The sequence below is a fragment of the Onychostoma macrolepis genome, chromosome 03 (genome assembly GCF_012432095.1).
Source record: "Onychostoma macrolepis isolate SWU-2019 chromosome 03, ASM1243209v1, whole genome shotgun sequence".
In the NCBI taxonomy this organism is placed as follows: domain Eukaryota; kingdom Metazoa; phylum Chordata; class Actinopteri; order Cypriniformes; family Cyprinidae; genus Onychostoma; species Onychostoma macrolepis.
Genome location: NC_081157.1, coordinates 33,264,087 through 33,285,628, shown reverse-complemented (window position 1 = coordinate 33,285,628; position 21,542 = coordinate 33,264,087). Strand labels below are relative to the sequence as shown.

At 37.6% G+C, this 21,542-nt stretch overlaps 1 protein-coding gene and 1 long non-coding RNA gene across 7 annotated transcripts in view; one reads left to right on the top strand and one right to left on the bottom strand.

Moving 5' to 3' along the window:
* Positions 1-21,542, top strand: part of prkcbb (protein kinase C, beta b) — a 155,317-nt gene that overhangs the window by 110,158 nt on the left and 23,617 nt on the right. For all 6 annotated transcript variants that reach the window (XM_058769639.1, XM_058769638.1, XM_058769640.1 and 3 more), the window contains 5 exons: positions 1,072-1,163; positions 7,107-7,169; positions 11,630-11,768; positions 13,164-13,244; positions 13,774-13,881. In XM_058769639.1, coding sequence (XP_058625622.1) covers positions 1,072-1,163; positions 7,107-7,169; positions 11,630-11,768; positions 13,164-13,244; positions 13,774-13,881 — 483 coding nt within the window. The remainder of the gene's footprint in view (positions 1-1,071; positions 1,164-7,106; positions 7,170-11,629; positions 11,769-13,163; positions 13,245-13,773; positions 13,882-21,542) is intronic.
* On the bottom strand, positions 18,569-19,360 carry LOC131536621 (uncharacterized). Its single transcript, XR_009270028.1, has 3 exons — positions 19,171-19,360; positions 18,928-19,054; positions 18,569-18,712 (listed from the first exon to the last, which is right to left on the bottom strand). It is a non-coding gene; the product is annotated as an uncharacterized LOC131536621 (long non-coding RNA).

The window sequence follows — 21,542 nt, the reverse complement described above, 5'->3', positions numbered from 1 at the left end:
GGTGTGTTCCGCCGTTGAAATAAAACACTTTCTGATGTTTATTCATGTTCATTTCATGCTTTAAGTAAATATGAAAAGACGATCGGTTCACGTGTTTGAACAGAGGCAATACAGTGATCTGTCACGACACATTGAAGAGCCATAAAGCGGTATTTATTGTTAGAATTTCTTTAAAAATGACACAATTTAAAAGCTGAGGGTCCTGAGACCTTGTTTCATATCAGAAATAACTTGCTCTGTCTTCTGTTGGTGTGTTGTCTGTTTCCTCTTTGCTCTGCGATGTATTTTTCACTGCGTGAGAACATGATGTGTAGCTAAGAGCGGCATTGTTTGTCGGTCATGGCAACAGAAACTAAGGGGGCCGGTCTTTGGAGATGGTCCTCACTGCAGAACACAAGATCCAGGGGGCGTGGTTGGATCCAGATCCAACTCTTCCCACCTTACATATACCTAAACCTACCCGTCCCCACCCCCTGATCCCTAAACCCACCCATCCCCACCCCTAAACTTACTCATCTCCACCCCTAAACTTACTCATCTCCACCCCTAAACCTACCATCTCCACCCCCTAGATGTGGATCCAACCCAACTCCCTGGATCTTTGTTCTGCAGTGAGGGGCTACTGGGTCTTTGCGAACGGTCAATTGCGGTAGTACCTAGAGGGAGAAAAACAGAAATAGAGGAGGAGATGGGGAGATGAAGGGATGCCGGAAGAATTGACGCTGGGACAGTGCAATGAGAGCTGCTTATATAGGCTCGTAATGATGATTGACAGGACTGAATGAATAGGCTCCTCCCGAACCTACGTTTGGAACTTCATTTGTCATGTCCAATTCGAAATTAACCCATGTCTGTGTTCTATTGTACTTAAAAAAGCGTTAAGAAACCATAATAAAATTGGTTCCAAAATCTACTATTGTGTTCTATTTTTCACTTGACCCCAAGTAGCACTGGGGAAAATAAATAAACTTCTAGAACAGTTCTGTGTTACAAGAAAATTCAACCGTCTTGTCATCTTTTCTCAACTATCCTGTGTTTGTCTCTTACCCCACTGTCTCTGTGTATCTACAGGACCGCCTGTACTTTGTCATGGAATACATCAGTGGTGGGGATCTCATGTATCATATCCAGCAGGTCGGCAAGTTTAAGGAACCCCACGCTGTGTGAGTACAGCTCTCGTCTTTGTCTCTTCATAGCGCCATCAAGTGGCCACACATTTTCAGATTCATCAATTCAAAGTCAGATGAATGGCTAATATTACTGGCTGATGATCCCTTTAAATCGATGATGCACCAGCAAGTTGATGAGTTTCCCAATGTGAACTGTTGACTTCAAAGAATTTGTTGAACAGTTGAACTAACTGATGAGCTTGTCAGTCATCTGGCTGATTATTTCACCATGAGCTCACCGAATGGTTCATCAATGAGCACATTGATTAGTTCATGTTGAGCTCACCAATGTGTGTGAGTTAACTGAATGTGGTTGAACTCATCCAGCTAACACACTCTGTAGAACAAACAGGTGCTCTCCTTGTTATATCCCAATGGGACGATGGGTAGAAAGTAGGGACATTCATAGGGCAGAAAGTGTTTCCCGCTGTGCTGTGTTGTCACTTCAAAGTGACCTCAAAGTAGTTTGACCCACTCTTGCTGCTGCCGCTCCTTCTCTACCACTTCCTCAGTGCCCTTCTGTTGGAGATATGAGGTGTCTACTCAGCATAATTTGTAATTAGCTGTATGAAGGCCAGGTCAACCTGCTTCACCCATCTCTGACTTTCTCTTTCACTCTTCTTTTTTTCTTTTTAGCTCTATTTCTGCAGATCTATGAAGTGTTGCAGTGATGGTATATTTTTGTAGGCCAACTAAGCAGTTCTTGATTCTTAAATGTTTTGTTCATCATGAAAAAGTTTGATTACATTTTTAAGCTTAGCTACAGACCATAGACTTTACTTCAGTCGTTTAAACATAAGCTTAAAAAACCCATTGACTTTTGGGACAATGGAACTGTAAGTGCTAAAATGCTAACTCATTTCTGTGTTTTTGGCCTACAGACATACGTAATCCCTGCAGCACTTCATTCATCTTCATTCATCTCTCCTCCCTATTGTTTGATGAGGTATTGAGTTGAGGCAAATGAATTAGAGGAAAGATAGAAAGCTTACTGGTCCTCTTACATAGGGGTTTGTCTACAGTTATATTATAATTGTTGTTTCAACGATTATCAACTGTCATTCTCTTTGCAAAAACCAAACAAACAAATGCCTTGATAGTGCACGAATTCACTGTGTGATATAACCTGGTAGAATGTAGTTACAATGAACCCAAATTCAAGTTATAGGAGCAAAAATACCCCTTGTCAGTTTATTTCTTTCTTATGATATGCATATATATGATAACATCACATGAGCAAGAGTGCAGTTTTTACCGAATATCAGCACAATTGCAAATGTGATATTATTTTTTTTACAGCAGTTCAATAAAAATAAGATAATATTCTCATTCTATTTTAGACACAACATTGTCAGTTTTGTCAACATAAATATTTCCATACAAACACAGAAGAACCGTTGTGGTACTCTTTCAATGGTGTTTCATTCCTGAATGAAACTGCATTATTAACAAATTGGGTAAGTGAATGATTCAATGACTCATTAAAATTAGCATAAGATTAGTAAAAAGTAGTTCTCCTGCTAATAAAGTGAACCCAGAGTATTTTGCATTCACAAAGCATGTTGCAAGCCAGATATAGTCTGATGCCTGGGTTCATTTAAAGTGGTCACATCTAAGCTTGAAATTCCTGTGAACCACCCTGTAACTAATTTGAAAAAAGAAAGAATCAGTAGCAAATAGACAGGTGTTTGAGGGTGAGTATGGGCGGCTCCTTGGCAGTAGATGACTGAGCTGACCTTTCCAGTAATCTCCTCTCAGAACCACGCTCTGTCTCCACATCTAACAAGCTTCATCTCTATTTGCTCTGCTTTCAGCTTGCTGTCTGCCCTTTATCATAAAGAATTAGCCTGTCTCTGTGGAGGAGAGCAGCATTGTCATTGTGTTGGGTATGGAGCTCAGCGCAGTTCAAAGGTCAGGGTGATTATGAGCGCCCAATGACAGGGAGGACATGAAACAGTTGCAGCACATTGTAGCTGTTGGAAGTGGAATAGATCCAGGTTTCCAGATGCAAACTCCCACAATGGTTATGGAACACAGCTGGGGGTTTTATTTGCTTGTATTATGATATAATGAGAGTCAGTTGTATTGATTCTAAGATACAATGACTATTTTCTCGTTACTTTGCTCCTCCTCCCTTATTCTCTCAGTACTGTACATACAGCCATCATTTGCTATGCACAAAATGTACACAAACATCTCGTCTTAAACGAAAAGCCATTTAGTGACTATTACCACAGATGGTAATAACACTGTGTTAATTGCGACAGACTATTGCTGAGTTTTGTGAATGAAGCTCAAAGTAAGAACCTAATTTACATAGAAATGTATGGAGGATTGTGAATACCACTTAAAATTAATATGAAGAAATCGATTATCAATGTTTTAAATTAAGAAATAAAAATGTACATTGTCATTTTCAATTTGACAAATTAATTTATATAATTTATTATAACTATTAATGTGTGAAATGTAGTTGAATGTAACAACATAAATTACACTAATTATAATAAAATTATTCACTTTTGAAACTGACAAATAAAGATGTTTATTTAATTTTATAAAAAATTTTCTTTGATGAATAGAAAGTTCAGAAGAACAGCATTTATCTGAAACAGAAATCTTTTGTAACATTATAAATGTCTTTATCATCACTTTTGATCAATTGAATGCATCCTTGCTAAATAAAAGTATTCATTTCTATCATTTCTTTCCCAAAATAAATATTTTTTTATAAAAATAAAAAATAAATAAATAAATTATACTGTTACGTGTATGTTTCTGTTTAGGTCCGTTTTACACCTAATTTGGTAGTTCCTGTTCTCATTAGTTATTCATCGTTCATTCTTATCACCTGTCTTGTGTCATTCATCTCGTTGCTCATTAGTTTGCCTGTCTTTATAAGCCTTCTGTTTCTGTTCAGTCTTTGTCTCGTATTAATGTTTTTCAATGGAAATTGTGTGTTGATGTTTATTAAAGACTCCTTTTCGTCTACTCCTTCGTCGTGCGCTGATTGCTACAACCACGTCCCGTGACATATACTGACTCCAAGCTTTTGAATAGTATAGTGTATAATGTTTCAAAAGCATTTTATTTCAGATAAATTCTGATCTTTGGATCTTTCTATTCATCAAAGAATCCTGAAAAAAATGTACTCAACAGTTATATAAAATATAATAATAATAATAATAATAATAATAAATGTTTCTTGAACAGCAAATCAGCATATTAGAGTGATTTCTGAAGGATCATGTGATGCAGAAGACTGCAGTAATGAAGCTGAAAATGTAGCTTTGATCACAGAAATAAAATTCATTTTCAAATAGAAAGCAGTTATTTTATATAGTAAAAAATATTTCACAATATTACTGCTTTTGCTGTATTTTGGATCAAATAAATGCAGGCTTGGTGAGCAGAAGAGAATTCTTTAAAAAACTGTCAACATCTTACTGTTCAAAAACTTTTGTTTTTGTCTGGTAGTGTAAAAGCAACCACTTTTAAAATTGGCAAATATACTGTACATATTTACAGCTGTTTTTTTTTTTTTTTTAAATGTTCTAAGTTTAACAAAACATAATACATTTAGGTAACACTTTAGTATATGGACCAATTCTCACTATTAACTAGTTGTTTATTAGCATGCTTATTATTAACTTATTGGCTGTTATTAACTTATAAAGCACATATTCTGCATGACCATATTCTACATCCCTAATCCTACACAAAAGCTAAACTTAACAACTACCTTACTAAATATTAATAAGCAGCAAATTAGGAGTTTAAGGCAAAGTCGTAGTTAGTAATTTGTTAATAGAAAGAATTGGACCTTACATCACGTTGTAGCGTTTGAATGCAATCAAGATGTTCGATCAGGTTTTAAGCATCGTAAACTTTCCCTCCACCCTTGGTGTAACGAAATTACAGATGCAATTACAGATGCATGTCTAACATCCACCTCTGGTTCAAAGGGCGATTCCCCCATCCTCACGATTCCACTACCCGTGGCCCAGACACACTCAAAAGCCACAATACACATAGGAAAGGACATTGGCTCCATTTAATCCACAATCAAACTGTTCCAAAATGTATATAGTGTATTTCTGTGTTGTATGCATGCTCCTAGGTTATAGTAGCTTAGTTACAACTCTGTAGTACTGTAGTGAAGCTCCAATTACTTGGATCTAGACATATGAATGTATCACTGCCTTAATGTTTTCCAAACCCTTGCATGTTAGGTATCAAAATGACTTTCGTCTTGTGTCACCATAACTTGCACCATACTCTTTTTACCATACTTTGTCTTAATATTGGACAAACCATAAACCATGCAAATAAGGTGTTGCATGAGACAAAGGAACCTATCCCGCTCAAAATTCACACCTGGTCAGTCTGCCAAAGATGGGTGTGACCAGGGACCATTAAAAGGCCCTAACCCAAACCCATCATTGCTCATTCCCTTTGAGATACACTCTCCAAGACTCATCACCCTTGAGTCGGACCTTCTGGCAGTTTATATCCTCAAGTAATTTCGTCAATTCGCTGTGGACTCTCTTCAGAAGAACCCGACGAAAGCCTCCAGCTCACTCCTACTGAACTCATCAAGAACCTCTGTTGTCTACCGTATCCGGACTCTTGTTCAGCAACAAAGCCAATGCAAGTAACCGTTTCCAACTAGTTAGATGCGGGTCTAAGTTTGGGCCCCTTTTTTAAGGTGATTTTTGATTCTCTGATGATTCTCATTAGGTTGTGGTTAATTGATGCTAAATACTGCCATTCTTTGTTCTCCTCTCTCTCTCTCTTTCCTTACTTTCCTTCATTCTATATATATGTGTTTTGCTTAGTCTAGTTGTATGTTAGCTGTAGTTTCATTTATTAAATTCACTATATTCACAATTGATTGCCTCTGTGTGCTGCTCACAATTCGGAGTCACTGAATGTTGATCTAAGTTAATACTAGTACTGTATGAAGTAGGAAAGTTATTCTTTCTTGGCCAGGAAAATAATCTTTCCTAGAATTGATTATACTGTCAGTGGACGAACAGATTAAAACATTGTAATACTGATTCTGCTACAGTTAATTGTAAGATCTGATCTAAATATTCATAATTAATTATAACCGGTTATTATTAATTATAAATATTTCCTTTGAGCTAATTTGCTACAACGTGTCATTTGGACCTCTTTATATAATTCATGCTTAAATGTTAAATGTAACAATAAAATAAAGGATTAATCATTTTTAATAAAGTATTTTTGAATTAATAAATTGATAACTGATATCTTTACGTGGCATTTATAGTCCTCCAAAGAAAGGAAGCATGTTTGAAAAGAATGACAGTAAAGTAATTGATATACAGCATTGTTATAGTGTTGTAGTTAGTGAATGTTTTGCACTTGTTTAGTGAAATCACTTCTATCCGTCTCTCGCTCTGAGTGGTGATAGCCAGAGGCTGGTTGCCGCTGTGGCCTGGAAACAGAAGTTATCTTTTGACATAATCTGACTCTGTAGTGAGGCCTGTTTCCTGCTCCACCCCCAGCTGCATTAGTCACTGAACATGAATGCTAATTCTCTTCATATGTAGTTCTAAAATATAGGACAGACAAACACGCCACCTGATGAATAAAATATTACTGCATGCTTGTATTAATAACAGAAATCTGACTTGCTTTATCTCTCTTATGTCTTTTCTGTGGGCAGAGTTCTAGTTTCAATGCTCTCAGCAGAAACGCACCTTTATCAGACTGTTATATTATTTATTAGACAGATGTCTGGAATACTCAATTCTGATCGTCACACTATGTGGCCTCCTCTGTTTTGAGTTTATTTTTTGATAATGACACCTGGCCGACTTCTGGCCATGAAGATTGACCAAGAAAAACAAAGGATTCATCTCCTGTGCTCAGATGTTCATATTGATTCGGATATGTGTGTGTGTTTAGGTTTTATGCTGCAGAAATCGCCATAGGCCTGTTCTTCCTGCATGTGAAGGGTATTATATACAGGTGAGTGAAGCCCAGACAGCAACACACGTCAGTCACACATAGTGGTCTAGTAGAGTCTAGAAGTGAGAAGAGAGAACAATTTACTGTTGGCCACCACAAGGGTCTTTAGTGGTGCTGGGATATTAGACGACTGGCTTCCAAAGCAACACACACCAAAAACCACTTGCTTACACACAGCAATTGATCTTAGTCAGAGTCAATGCTGTATTTAGTTTGACGCAAACAAAAAAAAAAACGGCCTTGAGGGATGGAAGTACTGTCCGTTCAATTTATTGTACTGTTGTTTAACTGGGCAACGATCATTCAGCTAGTTGAAACATTGACAACACAATAAGTCTTTCCAGAATTTTTTTAGTAGCCAAAAAACATTGGACATCTTGAGCTGTAATTAATTAAACATGATCTCTGACTTTATAAAACAGTTAAGTGTATTGAATCGTCTTGTGTTTCATTACATTACAAAAAACATTATTGTTTTTCGTTGTACAAGTGCAGTGAGTGAGCCCCTGGATGGTGGCCTAAACAGGAAGTAGAGCTGTAATCCAGGCTGTTAACAGAAAACCTCCACCGCATGTTTCCACTACAAACAGATAGCACTCATGAATTCTTTACAGAGCACTTTTTTCTCCTTCATCAATCTCACGCGTGCTTCTCTTCATAAAGCTGCTAGGGTTGGCCAGGATAATGAATATTAATGGTGTATTTGGGATGATTTTGCTGGCGAAATAGAAAGAGTGAGTGAATATTGCAGTGATTTTATACACTTTTTATTTGGCCATTAGGTCTGCATTGTTGGACTTGAGAAATTTTCTTGACTTGAGAAAGATGTTAGTGTTTGGGATTGAAAAACCGTGATGGAGTGGCAAATTTATTCAGTTTCTGCAGGTCATTTTAAAATGTTCACTGCAATGGATGATACACATAAATACACAAATATGATTCACGTACAAATGTGTTGGTAAATATTGCTGTTTATTTTATCTATGTATGTATGTACTTTTAACTTTCAAGTTAAATGAAAAAAATCAATATATATTATATTGTAGTATAGTGTGTGTGTGTGTGTGTGTGTGTGTATATATATATATATATATATATATATATATATATATATATAGAGTCATGGCCAAAAATATCGGCACCCTTTGTAAATATGATCAAAGAAGGCTGTGAAAATTAATCTGCATTGTTAATCCTTTTGATCTTTTATTTAAACAATTCACAAAAATCTAACCTTTCATTGGATAATAAGAATTTAAAATGGGGGGAAATATCATTATGAAATAAATGTTTTTCTCAAATACACGTTGGCCACAATTAACGGCACCCTTTTATTCAATACTTTTTGAAACCTCCATTTGTCAGTTTAACAGCTCTAAATTTTCTTCTATAATGCCTGATGAGGTTAGAGAACAAGAGATCAGAGACCATTCCTTCATCCAGAATCACTCCAGACCCTTTAGATTCCCAGCTCCATGTTGGTGCTTCTTCTCTTCAGTTCACTCCACTCATTTTCTACAGGGTTCAGGTCAGAGGACTGGAATGGCCAGCAGAAGCTTGGTTTTGTGCTCAGTGACCCATTTTTGTGTTGTTTTTGAGGTTTGTGTTTGGATTATTGTATGGTTGGAAGATCCAAACATGGCCCATTATAAGATTTCTAACAGAGTGAGTCACTTATTGATTTTTTATCTGTTGTTATTTGATAGAATCAGTGATGCCGTGTGTCTGAACAAGATGTCCAGGACCTCCAGCAGAAATATAGGCCCACAACATCAAAAATACAGCAGTATATTTCATTTTACACATGGGGTACTTTTTATCCCTGTGTTCACCAAACCCATCTTGAGTGTTTGCTGCTAAAAAGCTCATTTTTTAGTTTCATCTGATCATAGAAGCCAGTCCCATTTGAAGTTCCAGTCGTGTTTTTGGATGAGCTAGGAGAATTTTTCTTGAAACCCTCCTAAACATGTGGTGATGTAGGTGCTGTTTGACCTTTTTTTTTTTTTAAGGTTTTCTGACCCCGAGACTCAACTATTTTCTGCAATTCTCCAGCTGTGGTCCTTGGAGAGTCTTTAGCCACTCAAACTCTCCTTTTCACTGTGCATTAGGACGATATAGACACGTGTCCTCTTCCAGGCAGTTTCGTAACATTTTATGTTGATTGGAAATTCTTAATTATTGCCCTGATGGTGGAAATGGGAATTTTCACTGCTCTAGCTCTTTTCTTAAAGCCACTTCACTAATTTGTGAAGCTCAATTATCTTTTGCTTCACATCAGAAATATATTCTTTGGTTTTTCTCATTGTGATGGATGATTAAGGGAATTTTCCCTCCTATTTATATTTCTGTGAAACAGGAAGCCATGGCTGGATAATTTCATGTTCATAATCACCCTGGAGTGCTCAAAATTGTGAATATGAATGGGAATATACTTCAGAGATATTTTACTCATAAGAATTTCTAGTGGTGCCAATAATTGTGTCCAACGTGTATTAGAGAAAAACATTTATTTCATAATGATATTTCCCCCCATTTTAAATTCTTAGTATCCAATGAAAGGTTAGATTTTTGTGAATTAAAAGATCAAAAGGATTAACAATGCAGATTAATTTTCACAGCCTTCTTTGATCATATTTACCAAGGGTGCCGATATTTTTTGCCATGACTGTGTATGTGTATATATATATATATATATATATACCCAGTGGGTACAGAAAGTATTTAGACCCCCTTCAATTTTTCACTCTTTGTTATATTGCAGCCATTTGCTAAAATCATTTAAGTTCATTTTTTTTCCCTAATTAATGTGCACACAGCACCCCATATTGACAGAAAAAAACAGAATTGTTGACATTTTTGCAGATTTATTAAAAAAGAAAAACTGAAATATCGCATGGTCCTAAGTATTCAGACCCTTTGCTGTGACACTCATATATTTAACTCGGGTGCTGTCCATTTCTTCTGATCATCCTTGAGATGGTTCTACACCTTCATTTGAGTCCAGCTGTGTTTGATTATACTGATTGGACTTGATTAGGAAAGCCACATATATAAGCCACTATATAAGACTTTACAGCTCTCAGTGCATGTCAGAGCAAATGAGAATCATGAGGTCAAAGGAACTGCCTGAAGAGCTCAGAGACAGAATTGTGGCAAGGCACAGATCTGGCCAAGGTTACAAAAACATTTCTGCTGCACTTAAGGTTCCTAAGAGCACAGTGGCCTCCATAATCCTTAAATGGAAGACGTTTGGGAAGACCAGAACCCTTCCTAGAGCTGGCCGTCCGGCCAAACTGAGCTATCGGGGGAGAAGAGCCTTGGTGAGAGAGGTAAAGAAGAACCCAAAGATCACTGTGGCTGAGCTCCAGAGATGCAGTCGGGAGATGGGAGAAAGTTGTAGAAAGTCAACCATCACTGCAGCCCTGCACCAGTCGGGGCTTTATGGCAGAGTGGCCCGACGGAAGCCTCTCCTCAGTGCAAGACACATGAAAGCCCACATGGAGTTTGCTAAAAAACACCTAAATAAGATTCTCTGGTCTGATGAGACCAAGATAGAACTTTTTGGCCTTAATTCTAAGCGGTATGTGTGGAAAACCAGGCACTGCTCATCACCTGTCCAATACAGTCCCAACAGTGAAGCATGGTGGTGGCAGCATCATGCTGTGGGGGTGTTTTTCAGCTGCAGGGACAGGACGACTGGTTGCAATCGAGGGAAAGATGAATGCGGCCAAGTACAGGGATATCCTGGACGAAAACCTTCTCCAGAGTGCTCAGGACCTCAGACTGGGCCGAAGGTTTACCTTCCAACAAGACAATGACCCTAAGCACACAGCTAAAATAACGAAGGAATGGCTTCACAACAACTCCGTGACTGTTCTTGAATGGCCCAGCCAGAGCCCTGACTTAAACCCAATTGAGCATCTCTGGAGAGACCTAAAAATGGCTGTCCACCAACGTTTACAATCCAACCTGACAGAACTGGAGAGGATCTACAAGGAGGAATGGCAGAGGATCCCCAAATCCAGGTGTGAAAAACTTGTTGCATCTTTCCCAAAAAGACTCATGGCTGTATTAGATCAAAAGGGTGCTTCTACTAAATACTGAGCAAAGGGTCTGAATACTTAGGACCATGTGATATTTCAGTTTTTCTTTTTTAATAAATCTGCAAAAATGTCAACAATTCTGTGTTTTTCTGTCAATATGGGGTGCTGTGTGTACATTAATGAGGAAAAAAAATTAACTTAAATGATTTTAGCAAATGGCTGCAATATAACAAAGAGTGAAAAATTTAAGGGGGTATGAATACTTTCCGTACCCACTGTATATATAGTAGTATAGTAAAATATATAGTATATTATAAAAATTATTTTAAAAAATTAATTTGTAACACTCATTTTCTCACAGTCGTTCCTTGCTCGTTTGTGTTCTCCACTGACTCCTCTCACATCTTTTTGCATCAGAGATCTAAAGTTGGATAATGTCATGTTGGACTTGGAGGGTCATATCAAAATTGCTGACTTTGGCATGTGCAAGGAGAATATGCTTGATGGAGTCACCACCAAGACCTTTTGTGGGACCCCTGATTACATCGCCCCTGAGGTGAGTGCTTGAGGACGGTCCTGTACATGTGTGTTAATGAGTGCCAAAGTGTTGGATGAAAAGGAGAACCAGTGGCCTACATATATGACATATGTAGGCCACTGGTTCTCCTTTTTCATCCAACACTTTGTTGGATGAAAACAGCGTGTATAATTCAGGGCAGTCCTGACCTGATGGTTAGAGAGTCTTGTAACATAAAGGTTGTGGGTTCGAGTCTCGCTACCGGCAGGGATTGTAGGTGGGGGGATTGAATGACCAGTGCTCTCTTCCACCTTCAATAACATGACTGAGGTGAGACCCTTTAGCAAGGCACCGAACCCTCAACTGCTCCCAGAAAAATGGCTGCCCACTGCTGCGAGTATGTGTTCACGGTGTGTGTGTTTGTTCACTACTCACTGCTGTCTGTGTGCACTTGGATGGGTTTACTCACGTGTCACTTTTACTTTTTACTTTCATAGACATTTGCCCATCTACCAGGGCTGCGTTTCCCAAAAACACCGTAAGCCTAAGTTGATCGTAACTCCATTGGTTCCAATGAGTCAATGAGGCTTAAGATGCTTTTGGGAAACGCAGCCCAGGGCTTTCACTACTGTACCTGCACTTGATCTCACATATACCCACATTTACCATTCAGTAATTAAACTAATTTAAGTTCATATAACCTTACAAATTTGTACATTGTTGTTTCTAGGAAACTCAAATCAGTTCTACATAACATATAAATAATTTATATAAATGTCTACATTTTTCAAATGAGTTTACTCACCAACAAATGTGAATCTTATTTTTTAATGGGGAAAAATCGACAAAAATGCTATTCCCAAGGTATTTCTCCGGAGCAAAATTATAAGCAGCAGAAGATTTTGAAATGACAGGACATAGTATGTCCAAGAAAAAGCTTTGTATTGTTTTATTCAAAGTCATCCTTTCGACGTGAACCATTGTATTGCCATTTCATATACATCATGAGCTCGTATTGGAGAAAATGGGTTTGTTACTCAGAGGTAGCTTCATGCAATAGAGTTATGTTAAGATATCTCACGTTCCTCTCACCGAGCACCAGATGGTACTGCTCCAAGTGTAACACCAGCAGCATGAGCTAGAGATGGATTCATGTCAACAACACACTCCCAAACCAAGACACAACATGCTGTAAGAGTGAAGGATTTCAGTTCATCTAGTCCTCAAAGCTTAAGCTGCTTGTTTCTTATTGTGTGAAAGACACTTTACCGTACATAAAACACATTGTAACACATGTTGAAAGCACCATAATCACTTCTGAAACTCTTGACAGAGTACACGGCGGGATTGATTTTAATATTTACAGATCCTTGGAGTGTCACCCATTTGTAATTGTTTTTTTTACGCCTTACGCTCTGAGTGTGTCTGTTTCAGATCATCGCCTACCAGCCTTATGGAAAGTCAGTGGACTGGTGGGCTTTTGGAGTTCTGCTCTATGAGATGCTGGCTGGGCAGGTAAGAGTTAGGATCACCCAGATCAAGAAGGCCCAAGTCAGGGGTTTGTGCCTTTTGGGCCTTCTCTCATTCGCTCTGTTTCATTTCCTCTCTGCTGCTTGCAGTAAATCACCTCTTGCTATCTCAAGGTCAGTTTTTATTAATTACGTTCTGCAAATCTCCCGAGACTAACAGCAAGTATTTCATGCCTATCGGGCTCAGTCAATTATTTATGAATTGTTCTGAAACAAGTCAAGCTTTGAACGCTGGAGAAAAAAAGTCTGAATTGTTTCCAGCGGAGACTGCTACTGCTGAGCTTTCCTGACAAAAGGATGTCGTAATTCTCTTTTCTAGTCTTTGCTAAACAAACAAGACTTGAAAGGCATTTTTATGGTGATGACTTTCACATTTCCAGTGTTAAAGGGACACAAATGGAAAAAATGAAAATTATGCAAGTTACAAGATCCATGTTATTATTGTCGAGCATTTATAGTAAACAGCATTGTCCTCTCTTCTTCACTGTCTCTTCTCTCTCTATCTCTTTTCAAAGCCCCCATTTGATGGCGAGGATGAGGATGAGCTGTTTCAGTCCATCATGGAGCATCATGTGTCCTATCCCAAATCCATGTCCAAAGAAGCTGTGGCCATCTGCAAAGGGGTGAGCAGCCAGTATACATCAAATTCCTGAAACCATATCCAATATCCCGTCTCACACTGCAACGACATGTCCAACACAATTTAATGATGATAATGATGATGATTACTCTTCTTATCATTATCATACACTGCTGTTCAAAATTTGGGGGCAGTAAGTTTTCAACAAGGATGCAGTTATGACAGTAAAGTGACAGTACTGATATGAATAACATTGCTAAATATTGCTATTTTAGATAAGTGCTATTGAACTTGAAAAAAAATGAAGCACAATTTTTTCAGCATTGTTAATATTAAGAAATGTTTCTTGAGAATCAAATCCGCGTATTTGAATGATTTCTGAAGGATCATGTGACACTGAAGACTGGAGTAATGATGCTGAAAACTCAGCTTTGCATCACAGGAATAAATTACATTTTAAAGTATATAAACAGAGAAAATATTTAATTTAAATTGTTATAACACTGTTATAACATTTCAATTACATGTTTTCTGTATTTTGATCAAATAAATGCTGCCTTGGTAAGCAAAAGAGACTTCTTCCAAAAACATTTTAACTGAAACTTTAAACGTTAATATAAATTATTTAAATAACTTTTTGTTTAACCATTTTTCATGACCATAATGCATTAGGAATTGCATCAATTTATTTGATCAAAATACATGCCTTCTTTGAAATGATCGTCAATGGAGAACGATGCAGCAGAATGGTGTAGTTACAACACCTACCACCAGGGTCATGCTAACAAGTCACGCCTTGTCCCCTTGTCCTGAGGTAACCCAAAGTATCAAATTCAGTTCAGATTGACTAATGGCCCGTAAAGGTGCAGATACAATCCATCTCTTCAGTGTGTCCCTGAGAGAGAACTGAAGTTGTTTCAAGGTGACTGTCTCGGCAGTTCACGTACTGTAAGTGGAAAAAAAGTCCAGTTATTATATGACTTCATTTGATGCATTATGAATCACTTATTCATTGCAGCACTGGTCATCGCAGTTTGCTCTCAGCAGCCTTGAAAAATACCACAGCCTCTGACCTATCCTATCAATATGCGCGTCACGGCCCTCTCAGAAATCACCAGTTCTGTCTGTCTCTCCATCGCTATCTTTCATTCACTCTGTCTTTGTTATTAGGAGGCCAGTGCTGCTTCAGACTCAAGCGCTGGCAGGTGAAGCAGCGAGTACACATGATCTAATTCTTTATTTGAGAGATCTTCTCTCCTGCAGATAAAAGCACACAAACATACGGCCTTAGACAGCACTTAGTGGGAATGCCAATGACTCTTGGCTGTGTGCAGGACCCAGGAGCTCAGCTCTGTAAGTTGCTGGCTTATACTGGAGCACGGATAGCCTGGTTTTGAATGGATATGGATGTTTTTTATTGGAGTTTTTTCCCCAACAAAACCAGACAAAAGCCGCAGAATGTCAGGGGCATCTTAGGAAATAGTATAACGTATTCCCTAAAAAGTGCTCGAAAGGGAGCTCTCTCCTATTTACTTATTCTTTACATGTTTCTGTTCTTTCTCCTTGTCACTGCGGTGCCAGAATGGAGCATATGGCTGCTGAGAAAAGGAGAAAAGGGTTTTGTAGAAGAATGAAAGCCAGGCTTGTGTGTGGGTACATTCTTATGGTGCTTGGGACATGACACATCTGTTATTCGGTTGAATCTCACCTGTCAACATGTCTGGGCCATATTTCACCCCACCCAAAATAAAAATAAATAAGAAAATGAAACATTTCTATTTTTTAAAACCGTTAAGACCTTTATTTTAACCTTTCCAGTTGTCATTACAGTAATGCAATAATAATAATAATTATAAATTAATAAAAATATTTATATATTGCAATGCATTATGATTTTCATTTTCAAACGTTTATTTTTTCAGTCTTTAAATATATTTTTTATGTTTTTGGGGGACCATTAAGATTTTCTTTTGCATTGTGATATTATTTTCAATTTCCCTGTTTGCATTACCATGATGCAAAAATCAAAAAATTAAATTAAATTAAAAAAATTAAATAGGATTGTTTAATTGTTTTATTACCCAAGTTTTTATTACCCGAGTGTGTATACATCATGGTAGTATTTGTTGTGCTGCCTAAAATTATGCTAAAGCATCATGGAGTTACATGTGTGATTACCAGTATTACAGTGGATGACTACAGTAATAAAAATTTACAATAAAAATGCTGAATTGGCATGAAAATAAAGTCACAATGCATAGAACTTTTATGCAAAGCAAACATTTATGGTTACACTTTATTTTAAGTCTAATTATACATTTAAGTTCTGAGTAATATTAATTAACTACATGGTTAGGGTTAGGATTAGGGTTACTTGCATGTATTTATGCATAATTAATTGTGCATAAATAAAGTGTTACCAAATTTATTTGACTTTTTTCCATTTGATTTTGGGGTGAAATGTCACATTTGACGTGCAAGTCGATTTTTGTAGCATGCTGCCTGGTGACCCATTTTGTTTGAGTTAGGACAATGGAAATCTTTGGTATTGGGAGGACAGCAAGTTCCGGAATATAAAGTGGAAAGAGAGATGTGAGAGCAGGTGTCTCCAGAGGGACCTGCGCACTAATACATTCATGCTAATGTGAACATTAAATAATGAATCAACCCTCTGCGTTCAGAATCTGAATGCCGCCCCTCTTTGACTGGCTTTATGAAAATGCAGCATGCTTCTGGGTAAAGCCTGATAAACAAAAGACCCCATCCTCTCCTCCCTCTGTTCCCTCTCTCTTCCTCTTTTTTTCTCCATCCTTTCGTTTTCTGTCTATTTTCCCACATAGATATAGGTGCTCCGCATAACCCTCGTCCTTTCTTCTTGTCGATTTTTCTTCCTTGACTTATCCTGTCTCTGTCTTCTCCTCAGCTTGTCTGCAGAGCTCATTGTCTTGATGAGTTCAGTCTCCCTTCTCTTCTTCAGGATCTGCTGTAAGTGCCTGCTGAACTTCTCTAATAGCTTAATTCTGCAGTGCAGCAAGTGTGTCAGATCCTGGAGGCCTCTCTCCCCAACAATCTCCTAAAATAGAGCAGGAATACTAAATGAATCCTTGACATTTAAGACAGATTGGAAAATCCTGTAAGTTTGGACAAGCGCGGCTTTAGGCGCGGAGCGCTGCCGCCCGCACTGCTGGGAAAGCTACAATGAAGCTATGCAATATAAATGAGGTATTTCCCTTAACCAAGCGGAGCAATCGTTCTTCCAGCACGGTAATTGAATGACTAATTTAGTCTGGCCTTGTGACTTTCAGAGGACAGATGGATAAATTGAACCTGTCGTAATCAAAATGTTGATGCTCTGTTCTGCCATAAAAGAGCAAAAGAAAATCCTCCCCTTCACTTCTGTAGAGCCTGGGGTTTTAGTTTGAGGGGATATAGGCTTTAATGCTCAGAACATCAGCTGAGGGAATATTCATTTGTGCCACTTACATCAACAGATGCAGAGAACAGCACAGTGAGTGTATTAAACTCCCTCTGCAAGACGTGATGTATACTGTATATTGATGCACAAAAACCTAGGGAGCTGCCCACCTAGACAGCATTTTTGGTCATCATAGGTTTATTTGTAATGCATAAAAATACTGATTACAAAAATGTGCCATGCCATGATAATCTTTTTTTTTTTTTTTTTAAACATGTAAATGCTGTGGTAAATTAATTTGGTGATCATTTGTTACCATGGTATACACTCGTTTTTTTGAGTATAAGTCTCTTATACTCATTAAGGCTGTATTTATTTGATCAAAAATACAATAAAAACAACATTTTGTTAAAAAAAAATTCAAAATAACCGCATTCTATTGTAATATAAAATTTACATTTTCAGCAGTCATTACTCAAGTCTTCAGTGTCACATGATCCTTTAAAAAAAAATCATTCTAATAGGCTGATCTGATGCTCAAGAAACATTTCTTATTATTATCAATGCTGAAAACAGCTTGTGCTTCTTAATATTTTTGTAGTGTTTTTGTTCATTTTTTTCAGGATTCTTTGATGAATAGAAAACTCAAAAGAACACCATTTTATTAAATCTTTTTGAAACATCATATCATAATATAGACAACATAATATATGTACTGTCACTTTTGATCACTTTAATCCATGCTTGATGTATAAAAGTATAAATTTCTTCAAAAAAATAAAAATAAAAATCCTAATCCCAAAGTAAGAAAAAAGCGTTCCTCTACCTCAAACAGTAGAACAGCAAAGATAAATTCTGTATAAAAGTCTCTGTTATAGTGCATAAATGTAAAGCAATATTTCAGACCATAACTATGGTATGGTACCATCACCCGCACATTTTGGCAAGTATACACTCTAAAAAATGCTGAGTTAAAAACAACCCAACTTGGGTTATTTGGCAACCCAGCGCTGGGTAAATATTAAACAGAACACATGCTGGGTTGTTTAATTTATTGTTTAGAAATTATTATATTGCTGGCTTAAAATAGGCTGGAAATTAAAAATTACACACAGAATCACTATAGGCAACAGAAATAATCAAAAGATGAACATTTATTATTAATCAAGAACATCCATGGACAAAATACAAGACAAATTGAATTTATTTGGGTGAATACAGCATAGTTTACAATAATACATACATTCGTTAACAAGCATTTTAGAAATAAAAAAGGCATATAGAAGTAGCATTTTAATTTAAGTGTATTCAACCGTTCTCTGTAATCATTTTTTACCGAAATGTGTGTCGCTGAAATCTGAGCGGGTGAAGCGCTGCTGTTCACGGGGGAACTGCGAACTTTAGACCACGGCCTCGCATTTCACTCGTAGCTGAGAGATGACATGACTGACTCCAAAACCTGCCCAAAAACAAACAGTACTGAAATTAGAGAAAATTACACTCTCAAATTAAATTACACTCAGTATTATAATGAATAAAATCCATTTATGTTATGCAAGGCAAAGGCATTTCCAGCGCGAAACGACCGCAGCTGACTGACATCTCGTCCTTATGTTGTGTTGCGTAAAATAATATAATTTACACCTTTATAAATGAAATAAAATGTATGCAAACCTTTATTTCCTTGAAAGAGTGCACCAAATCTGCGGTGGCACTGAGAACCGCTCTCTCCTGTGGACTTAAAAAGCCCGTGCTCTCAGCAGCTGCGTTGTTGAGAAGTTTCACCGGAGACAAGCTCAACCTAATGGGTAGGTAGAAAAAAATAACCCAGCGTTAAAATAACCCAATAAAATGACCCAACAAGCTGAACCCAGCGTTTAGGTTAAAAAAAAAATAACGTGTAGATAGACAACTCACTGAGTTTTGAACTGAGTCTGAGGATGATAAAGTAGCTGAATTATATTGCATTAATTCTGTACGAAAAATAAAATAAAAATAAAAACCTGCTGGATGCGTTTAAGGACTCGTTTAATGAAGCTGACAGAAGCAGAGGATGGTGTACTGCAGGAAGCGCTCGTGCAGCAGCAGTAACAGCAGATATGTGTGACTGCGGTGCTCTGAGTGCTAATTGAAGAGTATTATCAGTGTTGATGGAGTGTACAGCTCTGATAGGGGAGGATTAAAGTGGGATGCTGTGGTTCTTTGATATGGAACACAGCCCAGCACACCGCTGAGAGAGGCTTGGGACGCAAGCCTGATACGGGCTGATACGCCATGACTAAGGCCAATCTAGAGCTCACACGCAGACTCTCGCTCACTTTTTCTTTCTCCTTTCCTCTTTCTCTTTGCATATGCTGTATTTGTGAAAGCACTTGTCACCATACACTAACAGTACAATGGTATCTCCAGCCATCTGTCAAGCCATCTGAGTGTAGAACATGGTGCATGCTCAGTTTAATGCCTGTTCTTGATACTGTTGGAATGTAGCTCATTTAAAAGAGGAGACAGATCTTTTGTCTTTTATTTGTGCTGTTTGAGTTTGCCTCGTTAAGTAGAAGATGCTGTTAGAACGTGCCATTACATCATTCACACTCTCAAGTGATGAGAATGCACCTTGCGTCCAAAAAATTACTTCCAGACGTGGAAACATATTCAAAATAAGTAAAATCCTAAGTTTTGGGATAGTTGTTTGCAAATTTTGCAGATTCATAGTATTTTATTGGCTAGTTTTTTTTTTTTATTCTTGGTGTGTATTATGGACATAGACTGCAATTTCTTCACTTCAGACAATTATTTTATCCAGTGGGTGGATATTATTCATGTTGACTTGCATCAAATAGCAACAAGGCACATGTTTTTGTGTGAATTTGTTGTTTTCAGCATGACTTGAAAGTCTGGTAGTGTGTGATCCTCAGTCAATTAGTGTATAGTATGATATTCAGTTTTTCTCTGTTACCATTTACAAAGCATTATGGTTACTGTTAGAGGTTTGATTGGTTATTGTAACAAGCATACCCAAGTATGAACACCCAAATTCACACCCACATGTGCCAAAAAGTCTTCAGAGTAAAAAGTCATTTTTACAGTACTTTAAAAGTAACTTTTAAAAAATGACATTAAAAATTCTACGCAGATTAACATGGCAACAAAAACACTGCAGTCATGCTTGAATGGTTATCCAATATAAGTTCATATCCAGTAACCATGAAAGACTAGAATAGCCATGAAAATTCAATAAACATTTATTTTAAGATTGGATCTGCGGTCATGAACCATCTTAGATTCGTTTGTCAGGACAGTGATGAGGCATAAATTCCCATCAGTGTATATGGCTGTCTGTTTTTCATGTGACCAACCTAGTCACCATCACTAACTTGCAGTTAAAGTTTAAGAGCATCAGTGCTGAATTCTCTGAAGAGCACTCCTGCCACACTTGTGTGTAGTGGGCTGAAGAGGGCCAGGAGGGAGAGATAAAGCAATTGACTTGACTCCGATGCTGCAGGTCACTTGTGTTTTTGGCTCCATTCGGCCTCTAGAGCCTCTCCTGAATCACGCTGTCAGATTACACTGCGGCTCTGTCGTTCAGAGCAGGACAGCTGTGAAATATGAGCAGTCAGCTGTACAGAAACAAAAACAAGCAAAAAAAAATGATGGATGGATGGATGGATGGATGGATGAACAGACGGACAGATAATAAATAGATAATTAGATGTAATGGATGGTTGGGTATTGTAGATCGACAGATAGATATATGTATAGATAGATAGATAGGTAGGTAGGTAGGTAGGTAGATAGATAGATAGATAGATAGATAGATAGATAGATAGATAGATAGATAGATAGGTAGGTAATGTTTTGTAGATATATTTTATAGATAGATAATTAGATGTGTTTTTGGACAGATAGATTCGGATGGATGGATGGACAAAAGATAGATGATTAGATGTTATGGATGTGTGGGTAGGTAGTGTTTCATAGATAATTAGATGTGTTTTATGGATGGATGGATGAATGGATGGGTGATGCTTGGATAGATGCATAGATAGATAATGTTTTATAGATAGATAATTAGCCATGTTTTTGGACAGATAGATTTGGATGGATGGATGGATGGATGGATGGATGGATGGATGAATGGAGAGAGAATTAGCCAGCTGTGTCTCTGTGGCAGCATGGCCCAGCTGCCACACAGCGAGTGAGCGTGTCCTGGCCTCTGCTGTATACATTAATGATGACAATGATGACAAAGCTTCAGAGGGCAGTGGAGCACACAGCTCTTAGCAAGCGCC